Here is a 24,705-nt window from a genome sequence, read left to right as displayed (position 1 = left end):
TGCGATGGGAATTCGGCAATAAAGACGAGCTTGTTATGTACACCATACAGTTGGGCAAAACAATTAAGAATTTGCATATGTACCTGTTGTAAAACCAGTGGTTTGGTCCAGTATCAGTTACTGACCCAAAATATGAGCTTTTCATGGAGTTGTAAATATTCTTGACAGCTTTGCCTTAATATGGGGTATGAGAGTTCATTGTTTTTTGCCATGGAACATTTAGATACATTTTGGGACATCTTCTATCCTGTAGCATCTGCGCTCACTTGTATGAGATAAGGGACTGCTAATATGAATGTAATGATAAAGAAAAGGCAGTCTTATGAATCTATGCGTAGAAGATGGGACATGCCAAGAGGTCTCCTGTCTGTTCCGTCACTCAGCCCCTCACCAGATGAACTATAATGTGCGAGTGAATGGTGTTAAAATCCCTGTAATGGGAGCAGGATGAAAGACTGAGAAAGCTTCCCTGGGCCTCTGCTCAGGGTCCAGAGGCTGTATGTCAGGGCTTCCCAAACCTGGCCTGGGGTTTGGTTTTCAGGATATCCACCATGAGTATGCTTGAGATAAATGTACATACCATGGAGACTCAGTCTATGCAAATTTATGTCATGCATGTTCATGGTGGAGATCCTGAAAACCCAACTGGCTATGGGGGCCCCAGGCACACATTGTATGGGTGGTGTATAAAATATTTTAAATAAATAAATGGCAGGAGCAGCAAAACAAGTATTCCATCGCTGTCTCTTCCATTTCCACACTTGCTCCTCTATTTCCCATTGCTTCTGGTCAAGCATGGACACCAGCGCTGTGGGTGCTCATCTCCTGTGTATTTCTGTGAATCAGCAACTGGGAGCTCCATGCTACAGGGGAGGGTAGTAAGGGAGGGCTTCAGTCTCCCTGCTACTGCTCCTGCCTAGTGGCTGCCTGGGGAATGTCTGACCAATGGGCTGCAAGGGCACCAGAGAAGACTGAGGGGCATTAGTGGACAGATAGGGAGGTCTGCTGATAGAGGGACTGGGATCAGTAGTATGGAGAGATGAGATCTGATGAATTGCTGATAGGAAGAGAGAGAGAAGGCTGGCTAGGAGAGGAACTGTGAGGGGAAGAGTGGCTCATAGTGGAGCTATGGGAGAGAGAGAGAGAGGGGGAGAGGGGATGTGAGCTGTGAGACTGTTGGAATAGGGATAGGTGAAGGCAATGTAAGAGAGAGAGGTGAAGAGGAGTGGGACAAAGAGGAAGGGGAGGTAAATCAAGGGAAGGGTTGTGAGAAGAGGGGATTGTAGTAGAGGGAAGGTGTATAAAGGGGTGAGGAGAGGGCAGAAATGGCAGGAGGGGAGTGAGAGAAGACTAGCTGTGGAGATACAACCAGCAGATAGGAAGATATTTAAAAATGGAGGATAATAAAGAAATGAGAAGGTAGAAAGGAAACTAAAAGAAAGCCAAGAGCAAGCAAAGACAGAGGATAAATTCAAATTACAGACACAGAGGTTGGGAAATTGTTTATTTGAAGATTGGTGAAGATTTATGTGCTAGGTTGGATGGGGGGGGGGGGGGGGGGGGGGGGGGAGTAGTATCTGCCCTTTTCTTCCAATCCTGCAATCACTGGGCTAGATAAGATATTTTAATGGCAGGGAAGGGAGAGGAGGTTGTGATGGTATTGGTTAAAAATCTCTTCAATTGCTCCCCATTGGCAGCTCCAATATTGAGAGGGGCTTGAGTGAAGGGCGAATGCTGCTCCCCTTGTTTATATATCTCTCTATATCTATAGATATATAGATCTATAGATATAGAGAGATATAAACAAGGGGAGCAGCATTCCCCCTTCACAGATATATATATATATATATATATATATATATATTCAGATCCGATCTCACTACAACTGAAGTTCGAGATCGGAGAATAATGTGATTATAGAAATGGACAAGGAATTCTGATTATATATAAGAACAGAAACCTAGACATAAGGCAGGTAGGATGCAGGAGGGGATCTTATATGCTCATCAACCAAGATGCTGGAGGAACGAAGAGAAGGGCCCCGGCTAAGGAGAGAGGTAGGGACACTCTGGCTGGCAGCTGCACTGTATCCGTAGCAGTGTGGACAGGCTATCTGGACAGAAAGGATAGACTCTTATGGTTATAATAGATGAGGAGAAGCCAGGAGGGCTTCTCAGGCTTGTGGGTTCTTTCTAGCACTGGTTCCGCGGTCAATGTGGACTTTGGGAAAAGTTGAAATCATTCTAAAAAATAAATAACTTGGATTTAGCCCATCTTTCCACATAACGCTCAAGGCAGCTTACAGCATTATTAGAAATTCAGGTGTCAATCAGTTCTTCCAACTGTAATTAGGTGGCAATAGCTTACAAATACAACTCTTGTACCCTGCACTGTAATTCCCTGTCCTCCACACAAATAAATGTTGCATATCTAGTAACAGGTGCTGTGACTGCACAAGAGGAGCCCTTAGCCCCACCTGGTCTGCTCTCCTAAGGATACATCCCAGCTTTCAGCCGCAGAAGCTTGGCCACGTGCAGACATCTGTCCTCCAGGGGGCACCAGGCCACCACGCTACACCTCCATCTCCAAGAAAGCAAAACCAGGACTGCACAGCCATGCGCTGAAAAATATCTTTATTTCCTTACAAATGATAAATAATTTTATATCTGTAATTCAAGTTTCTTTTTACTTCATATTTCAATATATATATATATATATAAAAATTTCCTCCCTTCTCTAGGAGGAGCATATAAAAATAGCTGTGAGTATCTGGAAAAACACTTAAGACTGAAATGCCCATGAAGGGGGAAAGCCAGGGCTGCCAGGACTGTACGGGAAGAGGCAGCTCACACCACACAAATCAGTCGTGGCTCTAAATGCACAGATACTTTGAGTCCTGGTTCACAGTTTTGTTATGAAAGCACTTCGGTAAATCCCAGACAGGTTACTTGTTCTTCACAATCCTATTGTACCCTTAGCTGATTGGATCTGTCAAGATCTAAACCAGCTAAGCAGCCAATCTGCGACTAACATTCCAATCAGATTAAGAAATAGAAAGTGAATTATTCTTTTGTTTGTTTTTTTTTTTAAAGAACACTGTGGTTGATGATCTTTGCTCTGTCCTTCCAAGGAATCAACCCTGGCTGTGAGAAAGATAAAGTAGGCAAAAAAAACAAAAACCAAAACAAAAAACCTTGAAAATCTGTCATCCCCTCATCTTCTGAAGGTGCATGTCCATATGCATCAGAGAAGCAGCCGAGCAAAGGATCGTGCTGCATTTGCAATACAGGACACCCGCGTCATCTTTGCAGGATGAGAGAGGATAATTAGGCAGCCCTCCAAGTTTCAAACGGGACCGCAGAGGAGGCAGTGTCCATGGCTGCTGGGTGCATCAGGGGGGGTTTGAAAGCCCAATGACAGACCGATGATACGTGGAATTGCTCTAGGTCTCCTCGTCCCACAAGCACAACTGCTTCTGAGGTACATAATAGTCAAAGCTGTAGCTTTTCTGGCAGCTGCGGATGCCACACTTGTAGGAGGAAACTTTACCAGCCGGGTCCCGATTTTTACAGTACTTAAGCATGCACGGGTACCACTCCACATTAAGACCGTAGGTGCAGATGCAGGGCTTCCAGCGGTCGGTGCACAGCTTACAGCTCAGCAAGTCTGGAAGGTCAGCAGACTGTGGCAGAACCTCGAACAGGGAGCCATCCACACCTGGGGGGGAAAAAAAAAAAAACAAACCACACAGAAAACACCTTCATACTATGCTCTGGGAATCATCTCGCCTCGCCCTGTTCGGGCGCAGCGGGAGGAGTTCACTGTATCGCCTTAAGTGTTGAGAGGAGACTTCCTCTGGTGAGCAAAGGGAAGCCCTGCAGCAGCTGGGTACCACTGCAGTGTATGCTCTGCTGGGCTGTGCCCCAGCAGGGTATAGTAACCAGCAGGTATAATGAGTACTCAAGACCGGAAGGGTCCACGCTCATATCACTGACTTAAGAGGTATAAAGAGAACTTGAGCTATTTATTTATTTATTTTTTGTAACTGTGTTAATCGTCCTGCATGTCCGGAATGAGTTGGAAATGCATGGGTCCGAGCACCCCTCTATGAAGCATCTGTATGGACTGCCAGGACATTTGGATTGAAGGTTACTGTGTATGAGATTATACTCCCTTGTTCATACATTGGTCAAACAGAGCAATGGATTTAAAACTTGGGTTATTGAATGTAAGTGTTGGATCCAGAGTCAGTGGGATAATGTAACATACACTATGGAAGATGTTTGATTTTTTGCTATTAAATAGATTGATTTGTATTGGGAGGGTGGGGGGTGTAGGTGACAGGTTTCTGTGGGAGTGGGTTACATCAGGAAGTGGACTGCTAAGTATTTTTGCAGTGACAAAACAAAAGGAAGCAGGATTTTTATGCCCTTCATTAGGTGAATGGCAACCTACAGGTTGCAGCCTGGAGATGTCGGCAGTGGAGTTTAAAGTTGATGGATTAAACATTGGTACCTGCAGTGAAAAGCTACAAGCTGTGTTTTTCCAGTAACTGTTATGTGGAGGGAGAGTCAAGTGCATGATCTCACTTTAAAGAGCCAGCTTTAAGAATTTGTAGCTAGATGATTTAAAAAAAAAATACAAATTTGGTTTTCAGATTTTACAGTGTAAAACGAAGAAGATTTAAGACCACACATTCAGTTTGCTTTAGCCACAGAGTGTTGACTGCTTGTTCTGTTTAAAACAAATTTCCTTGAGGAAGCCCAGAGTTGGGTGAACCAAGGAACTTTATCTGAAATCAGGAGTGAGAACATGAGGGTTTGATTTTTAAAGATGCGTGCTGAAAACAAATCTTTTAAAATCACTTTCTAGGAACCACTCTGGATCTTATATAAAGTGCATTCATTTGTGAAAATGTAATAATAAAAAGTATTACAATCACTTTCTGTAGGGGTGTTATTGGGGATAATAAGGCTTTTGAAGTGCTTTTTTTTTTTTTACATGTCAATTACAAAAATACCTTCAATTTAAAAACTCAGTGAAGAAGGGAGATAATCTCATATGAACACTTTTTTTTCACTTCATTTACACTGAATTTCAAATATAGGTCAAGTTCTTATTATGCGTCTTATATTAGAATGAGTGTCATGTGTTGTGCTGCTCGCTTTGAGAAACTTCAAGAGCCAACGCTACAACAGGATGAGCAAATTCTGATGGATTTAAAGCTCCTGAGCTACCTATGTAATTCACACCTTCCCCGTGTAGGCACTAAATGTATGGTGTCAAAAAAATAAAATAAAATAAAATCCACCAAGGGCCAGGCAGCAGCAGCTGCGAAGAGATTAGCAATCTACCTTTCTCCAGCCAGAACCTGACGTCCTCCTCGCGTGTATAAATGGCGTCTCTGGCCTCCGAGCAGACGTTGTAAATGTGGGAGCTCAGCTGGGCTGCTTGGCTGAAATTCACATTCATGTCCATGCTGAGGTGCTCCAGTCCGCGCAGCTCTTCCGCCTGACGAACTGTCCTTGGGTTTTTCTGAAGAGAAATACCAGTTTTATATATGAGAAGAGAAGACAGAGGGAGGGAGGGAGGTGTGAAACATTGTAACGTTCATCTCCCAGTGCTAAAGCCAAGCTCGGGTCTAATCAGAATCCTGTGTGCGCAGTTTCAGCAAATCATAACCTTTCATGAGATTAATCCAGAATGAGCAGGCAGGATTCTGGAGGGCATTAGTGGTCACTCACCACAAAACAAAACAAGCTAGCATCCCTTCCAGCATCCCCATCCTCCCAAGTGCCTGCACGGAGGTGCTTCCTCACCGGAACATCTCTCCTTGTCCATGGTAAATCCCCTTTTTCCTGTATACTGGAGCACAAGAACCTTTACGGAGTGTTCTCACCTGCCGCAGCTTTGCCATGGACTCGCTGGGGATGATTTCGTTACGGTTAAGGCGTGTGATAAAGCAGAGGGCCTGGAACTGGCTCTGGCCCCTCTCCAGCTCCCCAAGAATTAAGGCACGGAAAATCTTCACCCCCTGAGAAAAGAACACCAACCATTAATGAAACGTCCCCGACTCAGCCTGCGCCTGATAAGCTCACAATGGACTGCGTTCCCTGAAAAAAGGTCCCCTCTTCCTCCACCCATCCAGAAAACCCACATAAAAAAGGGCCATCCTGTCGGAAATGCGGCCCACTGACAGCACACGAGAATGACCCCATGCTTGGTGTGCACCTGCCAGAAGGTGGCAGAAAGACGACAGGCAAAACAGATGTTGCGTACAGTGACCCTTCCTGCAAGATCCAGAGCATCCTGACACCACTGCCCAGGGACTTATTCACCAGCTAGGAAATGCAATAGCTTGAGCAGGCAAGGAGAACATTTTTTCCTTGGTTAGTGCACCTCTCTGCTACCCCACCCCAGCGCAGACCTTTTGCTCTCCTCCCCTGCAATCCTCTCTTCCTCCCCTCACACTCTCCTACCTCTTTTCTCCCCCCCCCCACCCCCCCAAAGCCCTCGCATTCTCTCTATTCTTCACCCCCCCCCCCCCACAGGCCCCAAACAATTCTGCTGCCTGCTTAGGGCTTAATGTTTCTAAATAAATGGCGATTGTTTAAAGCTTGTGATGTTTTAATGCAGAGAGAGTTTAAACAGCTTACACCCTGTCATCCATATGTTTATTACTTAACTACAGGTGGGTAAATGGAGGCATCTGGAGCCAGCTGCTTATGCAGGCTCATGCAGTCTGAAACCAAGTTTGGGAGGGCTTCTGAATAGGTCCAGATTTCGAAGGACTTACTTGCCCTCTGAAACGTGGCAAGAGTCCTTTAGTTGCTTTCTTTGTGATGTTGAACGGGTCACGAGGCCTGCGACGACGGGCAGTGGCCAGCTTAAAAATCCGCTCGCCTGGAGAGCGTGCGTTATCTGGGCAGGCGAAATGGCCCGGGGAGCAGAAGGGAGCTCTCCCACTCACTGGTCCTAAATCCTTGCTCCCAGCAAGGTACAAAACACATCCACAATATAAAAATGCAAACCTATATCTAACAGTCATTCCAAAATCTAGCGCGTGCTATTATCAGTCTTATCCTAGCCAGAGAGGATTGTATATAGACGGGTCGCCTGCCCAGCCTGCAGTGTCGTTACACTAATATGTTGGGTGCGAGTTGGTTCCAGTGTCTGTGGAATAAGGTTGAAGTGGGAAGATAAAGCAATCTTTAGTCCATAAGACTGATTCAGATCACAGATCCCCCTCTAGCCCAGTGGCCAGTCCAGGATTGCCGAGTACCCAGCAGGTCCCAAAGAGCAGCAGTGGCTTTCTGGCTAGGAATTTTGTATGGGATTTTCTTTCAAGAAGTTGTCCAAACTATCTGTTCCCCCCCCCCCCCCCCCCCCCCGCCCCCCCCCCCCTCATGATTTTATAAGCCACTACAGCTTCCCTCCCCTCAGCCGTCTCTTCTCCAAGCTGAAGAGCCCTAACCTCTTTAGCCTTTCCTCATAGGGAAGCCGTTCCATGCCCCTTTACCATTTCTGTTGCTCCTCTCTGTACCTTTCCTAGTTCTGCTGTATCTTCCTGGAGCTGACGCCAACCAGCACTCAAGGCGCAGTCACAGCCCAGACCCACACAGAGGCGTGATGATTTTCTCAGCTTGGTTCTCTTTTCTTTTCCAAATAATTCCTAACAGTCTGTCTGTGTTTTTTAACCGCTGCCACACTCTGAGCTGAGGATTTCACTCAACGGTCCACAAGGACTCCAAGGCCCTTTCGCTGGGTGGTGACTGCTAATATGGAGCCCAGCATCACGGATCTACAGCTTTAGATGAGTGCGCCCTCTGTGCATCACTTTGCACTTGCCCACATTACATTTCATCTGCAGTTTGAGATGCCCAGTTCTCAAGTCCGGCAAGATCCTGGCGCAGTTCCTTTGCTTGTCTTTGAGCTACTCCGAAATACTTGTGCGTCATCTATAAATCTGATCATTTCACTTGTTGCCTCCTTTTCCAGGTCATTAATGAAAAAGTCAAGCAACAGTTCCCAGTACAGCTCTCTTGGCCACACCATGATTTACCTCTTTCTATCAGGAAAATTAAACATTTAGTCCTGCTCTTTTTCCTGTCTTTCCAGTTACCTATCCTCACCTCATAGCCCAAGACCTTTTAAATTTCCCCGCGGGGTCTCCCACACATGGTAAGGTGTGCGCTCAGATATTTCCCTGTAGACGGTGACTGCATGGTGAGCCACAAAACCAAGGGAGGAGTGTCTGACATTTTCAAAGTACATTCAAATCCTTTATAAACTGCTTCAGAGAAAGTGTTGTGACTTGTCTGAGAGTTTCCATCTGACCCTGCACTGCCCTCCAAGTATTAACCCATGGAGAAGCAGCTTTGAAAATGCCCAGTGTCACCACAGAGTGCTCTGCTCCCACTGACACGCCAACGGGATTCAAACTTCCACTGTAAAAATCAGCATCCAAACAGATTTTAAGTGAAGCAGCACATTCCAGACTGGCAGAGCGCTGAAGGCAGTCAGCCAAAAAAAAAAACCCAAAAAAGTCTCAAGGGCCTGAAGTGAATCCCTAATGCCCTGAATCCTCTCCTGCTTTTATTTGTTCAGGAGAGACAAGAGTTGAAATCCTAGGAAAAGACACTTTGATGTCTCTGGGCACGATTAAAGTTGCCCTGCCATTGGCTGGTACAGATGCTGTCAAACAGATTCTAGTAAGTGACTATTTATTGCATTTCTATCCTGAACAATCATTACCTGGCCTTGTTGGCGAGGGGTACAGCTAATACCACCATAGAAGATGCAAAATCAGCAAGCAATAAAGGCTTCCTCAAGATCACCCAACAGTAACAGCAAACTAAACACACAATAGATAAAACAATACTACAAGAGCCCCCAAATTCCTTGGACACCTAATACATGCATTATCATAAGTGTTCCACCTAAGAAATCAGTCGCCTTGCAAACATGCCGTATATATAAATATACACCAACTCTTCCTTTCCCTTCTGCTCTGGAAGCTTTTGTGCTGTCCAAGTGCAACATGTGTTGCCAGACCATTCACCCCAGAGGTGGCTGCATGCACACTGCATGCACACTGGCCAAAAGGCAATACAGAACCACAAAGTACTGTCATCCTGTTTTTTTACAAAATAGCATGATGGTGATGGTGATGATGATGATGGCGCCAAGATTTCAGACACCACCCACCCTACCACATGATGAGGGAAGCGTTGAGAAATTCTGATTCCGCGTCACTCCTCCCCCCCCGCCCACGATGCTCAACAATTCTGAGCTCCTGCGTTTTGCCGTTATGTCCTTAGTATGGAATGCTCTCCCCCTTCTGGTGCCCCCTGAATCCCATCACGCAGGGGTGCCTGCGACAGTGCAGCCAAGGGTTAACGTGATCTTAGGGCTAATGCCAGCAGCTGTTTCTCTTTGCAGCGTGTAAAGAGGTCACCAAGGAGAGGCCAGATTTCCAATAAGTAGTTTCTGTAAGTTACATTCCCCCTCCCCCTTCTCACTGAGAGAGGGCTATTAAGGGTGTGAAGACATGGTACAGAGGCCCAGGAATCTGCAAGGAAGTGAAAGTAAAATTCTAGCCCCCCCCCCCTCACAAAATGCAGACTCCAGGCACAGTGAGTGTTTGAGACCCCAGAACAGGCAGACATTAATTCTACCAAAGCCCCACAGACAGACCCCATGGATATATTCAGCAAAGTCACCAGGAAAATTCACCTCTGAAACCCTCTGGATTGTGCCTCCTACACCAGGGAATCCAATCATCTCCAAGACACCATGGATCCTGCCTCAGATAGAGAATCCAGTCACCTACTGCTGTCAGCACAACTCCTTTTATCACTGGAAAATGCCATGTGCACCTTTTCTTGGCCTATATTTTCCATGCTCTGTAGGAAAGCTAATGCAAGCTTGGTCTCTTATGCCCATCCATCCTAGCAAACAGCAGCATCCAGCACTTGCAAATCTTTTCTTGCAAGGCAAATTTAGGCTTGGGGTGTTCTGTGCAGCCCCAAAAGCCAGTCCCAATATACCTTGTGGCACAAAAAGGGGAGAAGGCTATCTAAACCTGAATCCTGCCAGATGCAGGGTTATGATGTCAAGCAGGAGGTATTCCCACATCCCACAGGAACCCTCTGCAAACTGAATAATCCTGGCCATTAGGGTGCTGATCCACTGGCCACCCTGAGCAACAAGCGGGATGCTGGATAGGGAGGGAGAAAAATCTTGCAATGTCTCTCTGTTCTTAGGAAGAATTCTTCAGCTCTTCCATGAATGTATTCTGGCCATTTGATGTGTTTCCTGAAATTCGAGACACTCTCCAGTTACCTGCAAATTCACAGAAAAAGAAAGCAAGAAATCCGCTTTGCTTCTCCTTCCCAGACAGAAAAAATTAGCAGAGCACAGGACACATCTGGACCATTGTGATGACAGCTGTTGATAATGACTCAGAAGGTTTCACTAAAGCTTAAACAGCAGAGGTTCCCAGGGAGGTTTATTAACTAAAAACTGGCTTAAAGAATCAGGGCCTAAGGAGTTACTGTTACAGGACAACTTTACTGTCTAGACCCCCCCCCCCCCCAAGAAGAGAGCCAACTGCCTTTCCATTCCCCCCCCCCCTTCTCTACTCTCTTAATCCACCTAGACTAGCCTCAGTCCTGCTAAAATCAGTCACTTTGAATCCTCATTTTGTGGAAGAAAATAGTTTTTTCCTTCTGTATTCCATTTTATGTGCAAACCACAAACGGTGTCGTGCCAAATGGGGACCCCTCTCCCCCTGCCCATGCAGACTCTGCTCAGAGACCGGGCACAGCACAGCAGAGAAAACAAAAGTGGAAGACGAAGAGACCAAGCCATGAAGTGCTAGTCCGTGGTTTCAAGCTCAGCAACCAGGAGGTTTTATTTGGATAAAGAGCATAAATGAGTGAGGCCGGCAAGAATAAAACCAGGTGGCTTTATTCTTGCCGGCTTCATTCTGTATCAGCCATGAACTTCATCCTTTTCAACTTCTGCACCTAGCAACACCCAAACTCTCAGCATCACCAGTGAGCTAAAATCTTATCCAAAGTATGGGGACACTACTTCATCTCCCCTCATTAATGAGCCATGCCCTCCAGAACCAGGATCTCAATATTCCTCAGTGAGAGAGAGGCTGATTTCTCACCTAAGCTGACTGCCAAGGATTTTTCTGCTGATGGTGAAGATCCCTTTTTTAATTTTTATTTTTTAACTACCCCTGCAACACTCAAGATTAACGAAGAGCGCTCACAGGCTTCCTTCTGGAACAGCTACCAAAGGTGACAAGGTAAACCTCCCAAAGGCTGCTGTTGCCGAATGGCCATGTATGAACTGTGGGAGGACTTCAATTCCCCCCTCGCCTTGTTCCAGCGCTGCGCAGAGCTCTGCGATTTGCGTGCACGTTGCCAGCACTCCCGCCCTGGCCCCACAATGCTGCGGTCTCACGGGAACAGCACGGGAGCTCGGGCACAATTCGCTGCGCGCGCTGGCAGGCCGTGCAGCAGCTGCTCCACAAGCGGTCCCCTTGCCGGATGCTTCCACAGATCCCTGTTGGAAAGGCACTGGTACGACACGACAACTTCCTGAAAAAAAAAAAAAAAGGGGCAGAGTCCACCCCAAGATTCTACTGGTATAGCCCAACAAACGGGGAGGAAGTGCCAGAATAGGCCATCCCGCACCAAAGAGGAAGGCGAAAGGGAAAGTGACTCCGTGCATAGCAGGAGACACCCTTTCGGAGGGTGGGGGCAAGAGAGAGACCGTTTGCAGCAGGACTCCTGTTATTTAAAAAAAAAAAAAAAAAAAATAGTTTACTGGAATTCAGAATGATTCAGCACTTACCCGGTTCTTGAAAAAAAAAAAAAAAAAAAGTCAGTAGAGAAACTTGTGAAAATCCCCTGACCCTAACAAGTTATTTCCCAGCAAGAGAACAAGTTCCAATATGACAAAAGGCTCCACCCATGCTTTCTTTCAAAGCAAAAAGACAGGCTCCAACATGCCACATTAACCCTTCCAAGCACTGGCCCCGAACCACCGACTGATTTATGCACACAAAGTCCTTGGTTTATAACGGCGTCTTCTTGCATTTTGACCATATGGTGGGAATAACCTTTTCTAGGTCAGGCCCTCGGTATTTAGCAGGGAGAGCCTGCAAAAGTTCAGACAGCGAAGTAAGACCGGCTCTGCAAAGAATTTTCCCCACCGAGCTCTCCAAGGTCCATCCGTCTTCCCGCTACTGCCCATATTCTCTTATACACACCATGCCCACTGTGTTCTGGGCAGTATTTCAAGGCTACATACAGAAAACAGTAATACTTACCCTGTAGCATTTAAAATAGCTACTAGGAAGGTGGTTTGTTTTCTAATTTCCCCCTACAATTCTCTGTGGCAATGAATGACGCCATGTTTGTAAAAACTGCAAATGACATCTCTCACAGTGCATCTGACGACCTGTATTCATGCCTGGGAACGTTTGAGTTGTGGTCACCCTGAGATTTGGTGTGGACTATGGTGGCAGGTAATGGGGGATGTGTCCGCTCTCTGTCTTCCACTCCTTCCCCTGCCCCCTTTCTGGAATGACACCATCACTCTTCCCCCAACCCTGTCCCCGGGGTTCTACTCCTGGTTAGGCAGGGACATATCCCAGTCAGCAGAGAACAGACCTCTGCAGCCCCTTCCCTGGCAGCATGCAGAGAACACAAGACTGAGGCAAGGATAGACAGAGCAGAGAAGAGTCACTCTGCTCCCTAATCCAGCCCCCTCCCACTTCCTGTTTCTTTTCTCTCCCAGGCAGCCTGCTGGGAACAGAAGGGAAAGGTCTGGCACCCAGAGATGGAGGATTTCACTGAAATTCTGAGTTAAGTTTTCAGTCCCACTTCTACACCCCCAGTGAATTCCAGGGAGTTCCCAGGTCTGCCTATATGGGCTGTGTCAGCACAAATGACAGCACACACATTTAGCCAATTAGGTAGCAGTGTGAGGAAGGCAATTTGTAACCACTCCAGTCAGAGTTGCTTCCAGAGGTACAGGGGAAGAAGAGCAGGGCTCAGCCTCCCTAGCCCCAGGACAGCTCTGTCATCCTCTACCACGCCAAGCCGGCTCCATCAATGCGCTATGAGAAGTTTTATTAGAAAAGGTTTGATTCAGAACTGGTTTGCTGTATCAGGCACTTATGGTCACAAAACCAGAAATTAGATGTCCATGATCCCATACCTCGTGAAACAGAAAAAATATAACTGTCACACTGTTGAGTAATCCTCATGCAACATGAAGAACCTTTCTAAGTAACGATATCCCAGTCCCTAACGCTAATCTCAGCTTTCATCACTCTCATTGCAACTGTGAAAGCTTATCTCAGCTACACAGAAACACAAAATTGCCACTGCTAGGCCAGGGATGAAACCCAGCATCCGAAGCATAGTACAAATCCACAGAGTCCAGGCAAACCAAGCCCAAAAACCCAAAGTCAAGAAGCAAGAGGAAGGCAGAGCTGTGTGGCTCTGAATAAGGGGGGTAAAGTTTGCCTTTTTTTCAGGAAGGAACAGAATGAGGTGAGGCATGACGCATGATCTGAGAAATGGTGAAGGACCTGTCAGTTCAGGTTTGATGCATGAACATGCATTCCTGGTGCAGAAGTGCAACAGAGCACTACGTGATGCGAGATGACATTCCAATGTGTGCCACCAAGAGAGAAGCCGTAGGACGATAATGTCCGCTATCAAGGTAGCGAAACAATGCGACCAGGCGGTATCTGGAGGAATGCGGAGGTGCACACGGAGAGGCTATAATCAATAAGAACAGGGTGTCACTGGGAAGAGCTCACGTAAAGTATTGTGTCCAACACTGGAGGCCATATCTACAATAGGATATAGGCTTGATGGCAGCCCGGGATTAACCTTAAATTTGGCGCTCCCTCCCCCCCTCCCCACAGTGGGTCTTATAGGGTGGGGGAGTGAGCAGGGTGGTAGATGATGACAACATGTAAGACGGAGGAGAGGAACCCCTCCTACACAGAGAGCTCAATTACCATTCCTGGGGGAACTCTGGAGGTTCAGCTTTCTGCTCCCCTGAGATTAGCCATGGAGGTGTGTGCACGAATGCAGGACTCTCTCTCTCTCTCGTCCCTTGTGGAGGTGGAATGGTCATGGAATTTTTATGAAGGGGTCGATTCTGAAGACTATGTGGGTGGTTGCAAAACCCGGGGGGTACTTCTACCCGCAGACTCCCCACCAATTCTCATAGGGGAGAGTACCTGCATGCCTTCCCTTGAAAAGCTGCCTAGAGAAGCACCTGCAGAGGTTTGCTCCTGAGTTTCTGTGGATACTTTTTCCCTGAAAAATAACACTCAGTTTTGAAAATGCAAAGCCAGTATTTTCTCCCCCCACCAGACCTAATCTCGCCCCTGATCCCACCTACTTTTCCCATGGGTAAAAAAGGAGCACTTTTCAGACAGCCTTTAAACAGGTAAACCGCCCTCTAAATGATTTTGCTGCTTTTGGTTCATATCAAACCTACAAGCAGCAAAATCATTTTAAAAACCATGTACTGTTTGTCTCTCTCCCTTCCCAACCATGATATGGTGTGCCATTTCCTGCTCTCTCCCCCTACCACCTGCCATGGTGGTCTGTGCCTATCCCCCTCCCCCCACCTAATTTCCTGATCATCACTGCGGGCCTCCTCCTGCTCTCTTGGTGACTGGTAGGAGGGGCTCCCCCAGCTGCCCTGGGCTAGTACTGCGAGCGCTGTCAGAACTCACGGGCCAGCACTCCCTGTTTTGCTGATCTTCCGACACACGAGATCAACATCCAGGAAATGCCAGCCCGTGAAGTCTGAAAATTCTCACAGTGTTTTAGAGAGAGAGAGAGAGAGAGAGAGAAAAGCTTTCTATAGTGAAAAATAACCTGCCCTCGGCAATTGCCTCATTGCTACACATATGTAGGTGGCCCTGGACGTAGATAAGAGGGATGGAGGTGCTTCGCTGTAGGGCTACCAAAATGGTGCCAGGCCTGCACCAAACAACGCATGAGATGAAGCTTAAGGGCATAAATATATAGATATATACGTCCTACAGAAGAGGAAAGGAGAATAGGATAGGCATTCAAATATTGCAGAAGAAGCAGACCTTAAGAGGAAATAAATGTGCTAGAACAAGAAGAAAGGCCCCACAGTATATCAGACTCAGGAGCAACATCAGGAATATTTCTTCATGGAAAGGGAGGTGGATTCCTAGCAAGGCCTCCCAGAGGAGGTGGTGAAGATAAGGACAGGAAGAGAATTCAGAGAAGCCCGGGATAAGGTAGAGAGGATCCCTGATCACAAAGGAGTGAAGGGAAAGCCAGAGATCAACAGGTGTCTTATCACAATGCAGCAGAAGTGAAACTGCACAGACTAGATGGGCCCTAAGGTCCTTGTGTGACCCGGCATTTTTTTTTTTCTGTTTAGATATGACAAGGTCCAAGTGTGCCTTTCACAAAACATGAAGCAGCAGCTTCACAGCTTTGGGCAGCTTAGGTTCAAGCGATGTTAATGGAAGAGGTGAAAAGCACAGGGCAGTGCATGAAACCTTCTGATTCAGTAATAGGTTTTCGCCTCTCCCTCCCCCACCCGCCATGGCATCCTCTCTCCATAATGCCATCATTGTGAATGGAAGCTAGGTCATGTTTAACTTGTGTCAGTGAAGCAGTGAAAAAATAAATAAATAAAATAAAAATCCAGTTAATTCCTCCTCTCTCCCACCCCCAGAGGTTAACCCTGCAGCTGTGCCAGGAAGGCAGATGTTAAAAGCATCAAACCTTAGCCGTTAACTTCTTACCCACATTTGGTTTATTGCTCATAGATACAAAGAATTGCGTAGGATCAGTGCACGCGTGGCACAGTGATATTCGGTGAAATGGCCACAGATGTGTAGGTGCTCTCGAATACTAAAGATAAAAAAAAAAAATAGTTGGCTGGACCCAAAGTTTGGAATTCGCTGCCCCCCGATATTCGAACAGAGGCAAATATAAATAGCTTTAAGAAGCAGATAAAAACGTGGCTATTGAACAGGCTTTTATTCAAGCTAATTAATACCTATACATGGCTTCCCCTTACATGAATACTTACTTATCCTATGTATATTTTATGACTAAAATAAGTTTAATGCAGTTTTACTTCTTTTAATTAGTGTTATTTAATTTTAGTTTTATGAATAAGTAATAATATTAGAATTAAGGTTCTATGTAGTTTTTATTTCTATTTTATATTGTATAATTACTGATTAAGGGCATTTTATTAGGTTTAATGTAAGAGTGATTATATGTTAATGAATGCTGAATTTTTTTTAATCCTTGTAAACAGACAATGCTGACTTATTTTAATCATTGTAAACCGACATGAAATCAGTATGAATGTCGGTGTATAAAACTGACTAAATAAAATAAATAAATAAAAGTACTTCACAATGCAGCCCACGGGCTGGAGGAGAGCGAGACTGCCCAGCTCATGTGCTGCTACCAATATTTTCATTCTGTTCTCTCTCAGAGCAGGCAATCGGCTGGAGTATGGCTTCCGGCCTTTGATAAAGATCCAAGTGCGGGGACCAGGCTTGCCTCTGTGCAAAGTGGCGGAGTGAGGTTAACGTCCCTACCACTCGATCCCATTGAGGACGTGATGACAGTGGCCAGAGCAGGAGGGCCAAATCTCCTGCAACTTTATTTATTTATTTTTTTAAATCGTTCTTAGGAACCCTGCAGACAAAAACGAGAGCGGCCCGTACCGCAGCTTAATAATTGCTGGCTGCTGCTCTAATCTGCATATTAAGAGTCTGCAGCAGATGAAACGCAGGTTTCCTGCTGCCAAGGAGCTGCTTAGGGAGGGCCCTCAAGGGGCCTCCTGCTTTCCAGGAGGCAAAGCTCATGGCCGTGGGCCCTGGGAAGAGGAGGTTTGGCTGAGGATGGGATAAGTTTGGAAGGAAAGCTTCTCTGCGTTCGTTAGGGCTAGATGGAGGCTGCAGAAGTGGCGAACAAGAAGTTAAGGAAAGAGCCAGGGCCTCTAGAAATACTGCAGCTTGGGTCTTCCTGGAGCCCGGGCAGGCATCCGCTGTCCCAGCGGGATTTCCCCTGTGCTCAAGAAATAGAGCAGCAGGGACCTTTCCTTTTTCTGAAACCAAACTGAAAATCCATCCGATCAGGCAACCCTGGAACAAGGGCCAAAAGACACCCAGCGCAAGTTTGTGCAGCTGCAACTGCCCCACGCTTTGAAAGGGGACCTGCTGGCAGCTTGACCTGGTAAATCCCAGCAGCCATCCCTGGCCCAGACAGAAACCCTACCCGCTGCAAACAAACAATCTCACACACATGCAACCCCTCCCCTCCCCTCCCCAATAAAACAGGAGCCAGCTCACTCTCACACCTCCTGGAGGAGGGGGGGATGCACTTATTTACATTTTAGGAGCAAAGTTAAGAGCCAACTTTTTTTTTTAAGCAGGCATATAGTACAATGTGTTAGTCTATTCTGTATTTTTATCACCCTGTATGTATTATTACTGTAGGAATCCACAGCAAACAGATTTTTCTGGAATCTGTGGAAAATAAGATGGCTAAATCAATAAATAATAGAGACCCCTCCCAACATCCCAGGACCGAGAAATAGCTTTTACATAGGACTACAACTCCTAGGGTGGGAAGTTGCCACCACAGAGCTGTGCTCCTTCCTTGATGACCTGGGGGAGTTACATTTTGGTTAACCTTTACCCACAAAACCTTGCTGTTCTCACAGTGGCTGGAGGAGGAGAGGAGAGGTTATAAATTATCACCCTTCTGTGATGTTATTCTCCCTTGCCCCAGTTTATATTTCATGCTGGAGAATTGGTTTATTGGGTTGAGGGAAGTGGGTATTTGGAATGAGCTTAACCCTTCTGTGAGAGTGGGGGGTTTGTCGAGGGAAGGGAAGATATGGCATTGGTGAATGATTTTTAATTGGGAATTTGTGTTTGGATTATGGATTTCATTACACTTGTATACTGTGCGTTTTTATTACCTTTCATTGTATTGTAAAATGCTGAGAGTGCCTAACATTTCTTGGAGAAAAGCGACAAAACTGAAGAATAGACTGGAGCAGGTATCAGTGCCTTCTCAATGCCTAGATTAGCCTTCCTGAACACACGCATCTTCCTCCCCTTACCAGATTCAAATCCCACCTAACTACTCACCTCTAATTCTGTTTTTATAACTCAAACCTAATTCTGCTTGCATATGGCTCAATTCTTAAACATCCTTCTGTTTTCCCATGTAAAGAATGCTTTGTGCATAAAAACAGCAACTTACACGCTTGGAGGTGAATTTTAAAAGCCCAGCGCACCGGGAGATATGCGAATATATCTGGCCGGCGTGTACCGAGCGAGTTTTAAAAGCCACTCGTGTACACGTATCTCCCAGTATGCGCACAAGTGAGAGCGCCCACAAAAGGGGGCGGGGCAAGAGTGGGACATGGGCATTCCTGGATTTTAACGTGGAATGCGTGAGGAAGTATTTATGTGCATAAGTACGCGCCGGGGTCTCCGGCCTCGTAACTTTACTACTGCTATGGATGGCGTATAAGTAATAAAATAAAAAGGGGTTGGGAACTCCAATCCCTAATCTGGACATGAACCTATGGTGTCAGCACATGTTCCTTGTAAAATTCCCCCACCTAGGCAGTAGAGGCAGCATGTGTGCGCATCAAAGTTTTGCACACATGTACGCGTGTACATCCTATGTTATACCATACGCACGTATATGTGTGTATGGTTAAAATGGCCACATCCTTTGCCACGAGCCGGCTTTTGCATGTACATGTATGCCCATGCAGCAGTTTCAAAGTTATTGAACCTGTGGGCAGTTTTCAAAAGGATTTGCAAGTGTAAACCTAACTACTATTGTAGCAATTTTCAAAAAGCCACTGACATGGGTAAATCCTATGGCCAATTCATTGGTATATATTGTAGCAATTTTCAAATGCTCACCTCCACAGATAAAGTGCATTTACATGTGTAAAACCCAATTTTGTGTGTAAATATTTTTTAAAATCAGGTTCTTAAATTGGACTAAATAGGGAAAATTGTGCTTTCTTTTGCGTGATGTGCACTTCGCAATTTTTTTTGGCTCTGCATATAGTAAACATGCTCAGAAATTTACTCTTGCTAAATATTATGCAAATTTAAATGTAATGAGCTGCTGTGATGCAAAATCATGCAAGCAGCTCATTAACTATGTTTGCAGGGCTAAAATACATTGCAATAAGGCCTTTGCAGGCTGGTTTACAGAAAAGATAATTTCATCTCCGTGAAGCATAGCTATCTTTTTTGCAAAGTTGTCTGTGGGCAACTTCTGCACGTAAGTTTTCTACTAGACGTATCTGCATACGAGTTCAGATAAAAACCCTTGTGCACGTAAAATCATGACTTCTGAGCGAATATTGGTGCACCAGCCCCCTATAAATCTCTTAAAAGACATCATTCCTTGCAGTTTTACTCAGTTAAAGTTACCTCCTTTCTCAAATCCCACCTGCTTTAGTTCTTTCCTATCACTGCCTCACTGTTTTACCTCAGAACCTCTTATGTTTTTTGCCTGTCTCGTCAGTCATGCATGGCGCAGTTGTGCAGAATTGGCTCAGGTTTCCCCTCCTGTGCAGAATTCTGTATTTTTCCCCACAGAATTAGGCACGGAGGAGAGCAGCAGCAATGGCAGTGGAGCCTGCATGGACCCAGAAGGGAGGGAAGAATAGAGCTAGTGTCAGTTGGAGATGAGAAAGGAGCAGCAGCCAGCCAGCATATACAGTCTGGAAGAGAGTGAGAGTTTTCATTGGTGCATCCAGGCCAGGAGAGATGAGCCTGCAGTGTCTGCCTCGGCCAAAGGAGGGAGCAGTGGGGTCCAGTAGACAGCAAGCTTGAGGAAAGGTAGGCGAGGGTTGGAGGACTTGCTAAAGAGAGGGGCTGGGGGGGGGAGGGGGTCTTAGCCGGTGAGGGGAGAGAACTGGGAGGAAAGAGCTGGGGTTCAAGCATTGTGGGGGCTTCCTGGGGGTTATGTAGGAGGGAGAGAGAGAGAGAGAATGAGGGGAGGAGGGTTGAGCAATGTGGGGCAGAGATAGAAATCTGGGGGTAAAGGGGTTAGCCCTGGGGGAGGGGGAGGTAGCAGTGCACTGACAGTGAAGGAGGGACATTGAGTCCTGGGGGAGGGGAGAGCAATCTGGTGGGGCCGAGTTTTATGATAGGAAAAATCTGCACAAAAAGATTTAAAATCTTACATCTTTGAGTAATTTTTTTTCTGTATTGCACTATAAATTAACTATTACTCAAAGACAGTGATTAAATTGTTTTATCAGAATAAAATCTGCGTGCATAACTTGTACAATGTTTTATTGTTTTGCTCAGAATTCCCCCAGGAGAATATGTAGATTGCAGGCTCCAAGGAGCAGGGACTTTCTCTCCTATTTCTCTGTAAAAAGAGGTGCCTACACCTTATGGAGCTATACAAATAATCATATTACAACATACAGGGGAAAAAGAGACAGCGGGCTGCTGACCAGCTCTCACTCTGCTGTGAAACAGTAGCAGAGACCCACAAAACCTCCCAACACAGAACGCTGAACATTAAAACTGCACTGAAAATCCCTAATGCACAAACTATATATACATTTTTTTAACTCTGGGTGCAGTAAACTAATGCTAAGGCACCAGGAAATTAAAAAAAAAAATGCGCAGAAACCAGAGATCATGCCATCATGTAAAACCCCACAAGGCTCATCTTCCCTAGATGTTGCACTCTATTTGAAATCTGGCTTTTCCCTTTCTGCCAAGCATCTTCTAAACTTCTTTCTAACCAGAACATTTACTCCTCGAGGTGAACAGATAAAGGACAACAAATGTGTAAAAAGAAAAATAATAATTTCTTTTTTTTTAAGTAACCAAGCCTATGTGGGCCCAATGTCTTGAAAGAAAACCTCCTGCACAAATGTTTTACATCTGCTCTAGATGCATAATGACTAAACATATTTGCAAATGTTTGGATCTGCAATTTCTGAAACTGATCTGATGTGAGTGCTGTACTGTTGTACGTGCATTATGCTGTCTGTGCCTAACCCATTCCCCTGGGACCCGGCTGAAACGAAGGCTCTCTCTCTCTCTCTCTAGGTTGTATTGTTGGGAGTCTACCAGCGGAGCCATCAGGAAGCCTCTCCTCTCCTCTCCTGCCCAACTCCCTCCTTTCACCTGTTGGGAGCCTGCCAACAGAATAAGATGCCCCTTTCCTGCAGGGGGGGGGGGGCCGGAGGATCTTGTCCCCTCTTGCCCCAACCTATTATGAGTTTTCCCAACAGGGGCTGATGACGTTGTCCCCCCCCCCCCCCATCTCCCCATCTGGGTAATGGTGGTGCCTCCTCTTACCCCTTTCCTCACCTGTCGGGCAGGCTGCCGAAAGTGATCTCCCCTCCCCCGTCCGGAGTTTGCCAGCAAGTGATGACGGTGCCTGCCCCTCTCCTCTGCCCATTGCCCCGATCCTCCCAACCTGTTGCCCCTTTGGGGAGTCGGCCGGGAGCGGGATGACACTCTCCCCTCCCCCTCACCTGTCGGGAGTCCGCCAGCAGGGTGATGACGGTGCCGTCCTCCTTGCGGTACTCCAGGCTGCTGCAGTCCTGTTCGCTGTCCGCCTGCAGCCGCTCCTCCGTCACGCGGCCATCCTGCAGCCGGACCCGGACCCGCAGCTCGGCCCGGCCCATGAGGGTGCCGGCCAGGAGGGGCAGCAAGAGGCAGAGGCTCCGCCAGGGGCTGAGGCCGGAGCACATCCCAGGGCACCGGCCACCTCTTCCCCGCAAACTTCCCCAAACTTTCCCCGGGTGCTGGCTCTGTGTGGGCGGGGGGATGGGGAGGGATCGCCTGCCCGCCTCCGGTCCTGGACTCCTTCCCTTCTCTGCCCCTCTTTACCTCTCCCTCCTGTGCGTCGGAGGTTAAGGGACTCTCGTCCCTCTCTTTGACCTCTGCTCCGGGCTCCTTCCTCCCAGCCCCTGGAGCTGGAGACGCTGCCCCCGGGGATCTTTCCGCTCCGCCCCTGAGCTTGGGGGACTTTCTCCCCCCTCTTTGCCCACTGATCCAGCTTCCCTGCTCGCGGGGCTCTGGCTCGGTTCTGTTTCTCTCTTTCTCTTTTCATTCAGTCCCGTCACTTCCTTCGGACACAGGCACACACCCCACGGGCTGCCTTAAAGAGACAGGCACCAGCAACTTTAAAGGGACAGCAGCGGTTCTCCACCCCCACCCCACCCTCTGCCGCCAGCGCACGCTGCTCCTGTCCTAACCAAAACCACAGCTTGCTCCATCCAAAAAGTACAATACCTGAACCCACCTCCCACCTCTGTGCCTGCAAACTGCTCCCTGCCCTAAGGAGATCTCAGCCCTTACGCCCTCTCCAACCTCTGTTCCCTGCCCACCATCTGTGCCTGCAAACTGCTCCCTGTCCTAAATAAATCACACCACCTGTTCCCCCAGCCCTCCGTGCCTGAGGGGGGGTCACATTCACTCTTGGACAAGTCCCTCAGCTGGAATGGATAGCCTAGGACCTTCCTACACAGAGCCCCCCTCTCCGTCCAGACCACTCGCACAGCTGGGCGGTGGGCAGTCCTTTTACAAAGGCCCTCACTGGGACTTGCTTCTGGGATGAGCCCCGCTGGATCACTCTGTTGGGGCAGCTCTCCCCTCCCTCTCCCATCCCTTTGGATGGCAGGGTGAGCAGAAGATGGAAGGCAGCAAGCAAATTTGGAGGAAATAAGAAAGTAGGCAGGGAAAGGAGAGAGAGAGAGACCGACATGGCTGGGGGAGAAGAGACAGAGAGGAAGAAAGAGTAGGAAATAAAAAGCTGGAGAGAAGGGGATGGGGAATGGGAAAAAGAGGTGGAGGGACAGGGTGAACTGGGTTAGAGTGGGAGAAAGGTAGACAAGCAGGAGGGACTGGGGCATAGAAGTGGAGGGACCACTAGACTTGGTGACAGAGGTATAAAGGTGGAGGGGACAGAGTTGATTTGGACTGAAGGCCAGTGGGAGTAAGAGAGGCAAGGTGAGCTGGGGAGAAGGGAAGGTGTGGATATGGACAGGTGCACCGCAAGAGGACAGATCAAAAGAGAAGCTGCAAAACTGATAGGAAGCTGAGGAGGAGTAAGGCAAGAGACAAAAGCCAGGAGAGAAGGAACAAGCAGAGACAGCACAAAAAATGTTAAAAGGTTGGGCTTTGTTAGTGCTGGTATATGCCAGTCCCTGGGAAATGACAGCAGGGAGCAGACTTGGACTCCTCTCCTCTAATCTGAGCCTCACCCTTCCCCTCCTGTTTCTTGCCTGCTGCCTGGGAGGGGAGAGGTCTGGCTGGAGCAGGAAGCAGAGGGTCACCCACGGCTGCTGCCTCATCCCTCTTGACCAGTGCCCTGAGTCTCACTCCGAGAGCAGCCTGTTCCTGGCATCTTTCTTCCGCCTTCCATGTGTTGCCTTTTGCCTGGGGACAGGAGGAGAGGGGCTGGAGTGGACGCAGCAGCAGCAGGCCCACAGCTGTCTGCTCTCCTGGGATTCAAGGCTCAGCTGCCAGCAAGGTGGTGGTAGTGAAGGCTGAAAGATGAGAAGGGCTGAATGTTGGGGAGGAGGGAGAGAGAGATGCACTGTAGCATGTTTGTTTGTGGGGGAAGACTGAGGGGAGAAAGAGAGAAAAGCATGGAGAGGGGAGAGAAGAGGAAAGCACGAAGCAGAGAGAGAATCACTAGTGGATGAGGGAGGGGAAGGAAATAGAAAAGCACCAGTAGGGGCCCTCTCTCTCTTAACCTCCCCCTCTCCCTCCTATCCTCCCCACTGTTGCTTTTCTCCCTCTCTCCATCCTTTCTCTCCTGGCACCATGGTGGCAGCAGAGGAGGTAAGGGCACCGCTCGCTTATGGCTCCTGCCAGGAGGAAGGAGGTCCGGAAGGGCTAGGACCACCACCCTACATGATGGAGCTCCATAGCTGATTGGAGGAGACAGCACTGCCGCAGGCCTATTTGGCCTCCAAATGTTTCTTGCCTCCCCCCCCCCCCCCCCCCAAAAAAAAAAAAATGATGGCACTGCATCGAAGTGCCTCCATGTTTCTGTCTAGGAACTGGAAAAGAGTTCATTTTAATTTTGCTGAGGATCGCCACGGGTTTTTCCTGTGCTAATTAATAAAGTGACACTGCTGTTTGGCAGCTTTAGCTTGGCACCCCTGTCCCATTTTTCGGCTTGCCTCTCTACAAATCAAACGAGATTCTTATCATCCTCTTACAGATGGTGGTATCAGCCTTACAGCGGAATCAGCTCTATCTAGGTTTAAACTTGTGAAGCCTGGGACTGTACAGACCTTAAGCACTAAACCTCCTCCAACGTCCATAAAATCCCAACTAGAGGTCCTGGCACCAGAGCTCCAGCTTCTGCCATAGACTAACATTAGCCCTGGAAACTTTATGCCACCTTGGACTAAGAGTTAAGTTTCCAGCACTAAGAAAACAGGAGGGAAGGCAGCGCAGCTCTCTGCATTGGGGAGTAGTAGCTAATGCCATCATTAGTATGGAATTTGCATACCAGGAAACGCACAGTGTTGCACGAGCGTTTTTTGTGCGCACAGCTCCTTGGCACATCGGCAAACTGTGCTGAGCGCCCCTTTTTTGTTAGCGTCTCTGGCTGG

The 24,705-nt window shown here is 47.4% G+C and overlaps 1 protein-coding gene across 1 annotated transcript; it reads right to left on the bottom strand.

The window, feature by feature from the left end:
* Window positions 1-2,614: 2,614 nt before the first annotated feature.
* Window positions 2,615-22,221, bottom strand: OAF (out at first homolog). Its single transcript, XM_029573016.1, has 4 exons — window positions 21,607-22,221; window positions 5,900-6,034; window positions 5,355-5,535; window positions 2,615-3,717 (listed from the first exon to the last, which is right to left on the bottom strand). Exons 1-4 carry the CDS (start codon window positions 21,823-21,825, stop codon window positions 3,443-3,445), a joined length of 810 nt encoding a protein of 269 aa, XP_029428876.1. The 5' UTR covers window positions 21,826-22,221; the 3' UTR covers window positions 2,615-3,442.
* Between the last annotated feature and the right edge of the window lie 2,484 nt (window positions 22,222-24,705).

Source organism: Rhinatrema bivittatum, chromosome 12 (genome assembly GCF_901001135.1).
Source record: "Rhinatrema bivittatum chromosome 12, aRhiBiv1.1, whole genome shotgun sequence".
NCBI classification, from domain to species: domain Eukaryota; kingdom Metazoa; phylum Chordata; class Amphibia; order Gymnophiona; family Rhinatrematidae; genus Rhinatrema; species Rhinatrema bivittatum.
Note: the sequence above shows the minus strand (reverse complement) of the source record. Positions and strands in the feature narration are given on the sequence as shown.

Excerpts from the sequence above, each read along its gene's own strand:
- OAF (XM_029573016.1), bottom strand. The coding sequence starts at position 21,825 with ATGTGCTCCGGCCTCAGCCCCTGGCGGAGCCTCTGCCTCTTGCTGCCC. Across the intron at positions 6,035-21,606 it reads TGCTGGCGGACTCCCGACAG|GGGGTGAAGATTTTCCGTGC; the intron begins GTGAGGGGGAGG and ends TTCTTTTCTCAG. Across the intron at positions 3,718-5,354 it reads CAGGTTCTGGCTGGAGAAAG|GTGTGGATGGCTCCCTGTTC; the intron begins GTAGATTGCTAA and ends TTTCCCCCCCAG.